Source organism: Bombus vosnesenskii, unplaced genomic scaffold, assembly GCF_011952255.1.
Source record: "Bombus vosnesenskii isolate JDL3184/JDL3185 unplaced genomic scaffold, Bvos_JDL3184-5_v1.1 scf7180000013316, whole genome shotgun sequence".
Taxonomy (NCBI): Eukaryota; Metazoa; Arthropoda; class Insecta; order Hymenoptera; family Apidae; genus Bombus; species Bombus vosnesenskii.
In genome coordinates this window covers 809,822-812,910 of record NW_022882962.1, presented here as the reverse complement: position 1 = coordinate 812,910, position 3,089 = coordinate 809,822, and the positions used below count along the sequence as shown (strand labels likewise).

The 3,089-nt window shown below is 51.5% G+C and overlaps 1 protein-coding gene across 1 annotated transcript; it reads left to right on the top strand.

The window, feature by feature from the left end:
• The first annotated feature begins 606 nt into the window (after window positions 1–606).
• LOC117235629 lies at window positions 607–2,295 on the top strand. The gene is made up of 2 exons (XM_033497846.1): window positions 607–823; window positions 881–2,295. Exons 1-2 carry the CDS (start codon window positions 747–749, stop codon window positions 1,215–1,217), a joined length of 414 nt encoding a protein of 137 aa, XP_033353737.1. The 5' UTR covers window positions 607–746; the 3' UTR covers window positions 1,218–2,295.
• The last annotated feature ends 794 nt before the right edge of the window (window positions 2,296–3,089 follow it).

Sequence of the window (3,089 nt, the reverse complement as noted above, 5' to 3'; positions counted from 1 at the left end):
GTGTTCTCTTATGCTCGTTTTCCAGCGTATATCTGACCTCTCGAGGCTAAACGACCATCGCGGGTGTATTTACGCGATCCGCCGTGCGAGCGAAAGCTTCGACTTTCTCGCATATCCAAGATAACGTTAGCGAATCGTCGTGGTTCCGATCTGCACGGATTCTTCCGCCAGACTCGCCCGAAACGCGGCAAATTCCCTCGATCGCTCGAAGACGTTTAATCGCGTGCGTAATCGCAAATGTTTGCGCAGCGCAAAGAAAAGTTACGGTTAATATGTACATAGGAAATATCGCGAGCAGCTCGGAACCATCGCGTTGGCCGATTACGTGAATGCGACAGCTTTTAAACGACCATGTGGCGCCAGATGTCGCGCCTCGTGATCTTTATAGCGTAGCACCGCTCTTCGTTCGACCATGAGAGCACACTATTGCACACACGATGCACGAGTTGCACGACGCACGACATACGGACGCAACGCTCCGTCTCTCTCTCTCTCTCTTCTCTCTCTTTCTCTCTTTCGTCCTCTCGCTCGCGCACTCCGCGCACTCTGGCAAGCGCCTACGAGGCGAAAGACTGTCTTAACTTCGCATTGATAAATTGTACTTACATATCTCGTTTCATAGTTACGACGATAAAGACGATTGTTTGCGCGCGCTCCCCTGCAGTTTCGACCGCTGTGTCTTTCCACGTTGTCGTTTGCCAAAAACAGACGAGGCGAATCGACGAACGAATAGCGTGAGACGAAGAATGCCGAGCATCACGTGGGCGCGTCGGGATACAAAGACGAAGATGCGGGCAAAGGCCAGGCAATTACGCGGACAGAAGTAAGTACAGGTAGAGAAGATCGATCCGTTCTCAGAAGCTGAGGGTATCGGTTACAGCGTGAACAATGACTCTGTTGGTCGTCGGCCGTATTTGGAGTATCGGTGTCATTCTATACAATTCCTCTGCCACCTGGGTCATCGAACAGTTGTACGGTTATACCGGCATTATTATCTCGAGTGGTCCAACGACACCTGTGTAGTCGGTGACGGGTTACGGCTCTCCGAAATACCCAACCGAGAGTACGATTTTCCCCGTTCGATGATTCTCGATGCTTCACGATGCTTCACGATGCTTCACGATGCTTTTCGTCATGAAGACGACAGTCGCTGTACCGTAGCTACGCCACACGGACAACGAAAAAAGAATCGGCCAGTCGAGATCGAACGTACATAGCTTGGAAAACACAGAGCGAAGGAAAGAAGAAGGACAGGTCGTCGTTAGATTGGAACACCGTCGGTCGGCGAATAGCTCTCGGCAGGTGAGGAGTCGTTTTCTTTCCTTACGGCCTGGCATAAATCAGACCTGCGCCAAGGAACTCGTTACGCTCGCTCACGCCCTGCCACCACCCGCGCTCGTAGCATTCGTAAATTTTCCTCGACGAAGAATACAGTCTTGATGCGACTCGAGGCTCGCAAACAGTCGACTCTCGCTGAGCTTTGTAACGGATACCTTAAACCCATCCGCATTTTCTCTTGCACCTGTTCCACTCGTCCTTCCTTCCTGCCGCCTATTCTAACGACTACCGATTTTCAAACCTCGCCAGCGTTAGAAACCTAGCGCAATGTCCCTTGCCATTAGAACGAACCTGTTGCTTCGTAGCGGTCGAAGAATATTCGAACAGACCAGGAAACCTCTCGCGTGTCGAGAGTTTTTCGCGAGTTTTTCGCCGTGACGCGACACCTCGAGCATGAGGAACGCGACGAAGATAGGACGGGGGAGACGGGGTTAACGTTACAAACACGAAAACGTAGAGGATTCGGGACACAGGGTGGAGGATGAGTTAGGTTGGCCGGGTGTGGATGCCGCGGTCCGTGCGGAGAATGCAAAACGATGAACGCGGTGTACGTATGTAGTCGACGACGATCGGTGCGACGGAGAGGCGTACGGCCAGGGTGAAGAGCGGCAGGGTGGACGGTGACGACGAAGCGTGTGCCGGAGGAGAGTAGAGAAATAAAGGCAATGAATGATGCCGTGCGGCAGGTGCACGGTAGAACGTTTAACGAGTGGTTCGCTCCCAGACTCCGTGCACCTGTAACGCTTGGACCGGACGGATCGGCTCGCAACGAGACTCGTCTCCCTGTCTCCTCGTCGAATTCACGCACCTCGTTCCTCGTGTTCCTTTATTCGCGTTATTTAAAAGCTTTCCAACGACGAATCTCGACGGATAGCGGCCTACTCCTCGACCATTTTACGGAATATTGATTAACGCGGAAAATTAAAGAAACTGGTTTATAGCTTCGATCGTCCGTAATATCCATCGCTGGCGAGCATCGCGATATTTCAACGATCGTAAGTCAGGAAGCTGCAGCCCTCCAGCTTCGGAACGTGAGAAATAAACGACGCCGCATACGCGCGAGATGAAATACGATCACGGCACGGCTATGCTCGGAGAAAAGCCGCTTAAGAATGCTCTCGGGCTCCATTGCCCTCCTATCCTCAGCCCCTTCTCACGCACACGTGTACGCAACCGACCAACGTCGCATCGTCTTTCTCTCTTTTCTTTTCTACCTTCTATATTCTATACTATACCGCAGCTCACTCATCCCATTCTCGATCGACCCACCTGTTGAGTTCCGGCAATGCTCTTTCCCTGCATCGCGTTCCGTCGCCGCCACGACATAACTTTTTCGCTTTCCACCTCGATACCAACAGATCCCTGTTCGAATCGTCGAAACTCCGCGTTTTCCCATCTCCTTGTCTTGTTCTTGTCCTTAGTTTTTCTCGCGAATCTTCACTCTGCTACCGTCTACGTTCGCAGCGTTCGCCAAGCAATTTCAGAAATCCTCCGCCTCTTCGCTTCGCTCTGAACCAATCGAGCGAGACCGTGTCTCGAACCTCGAGAAAGCGTTTAAAGGACGATTATCCGATCCGAGTTTTCGTCGATGTCCCTTCGGATTCGAAGCGAAGCTTTCCAAACCATGTGCATACACCGTAACTCGTAAATACGTGGACGCCTTCGATCGATTTCTAATAACAGTGCCTGCTTATGATTAAGATACATGTAGGAGACAATGGCAAATTAAGACTAACACTCGCGAACTTTTC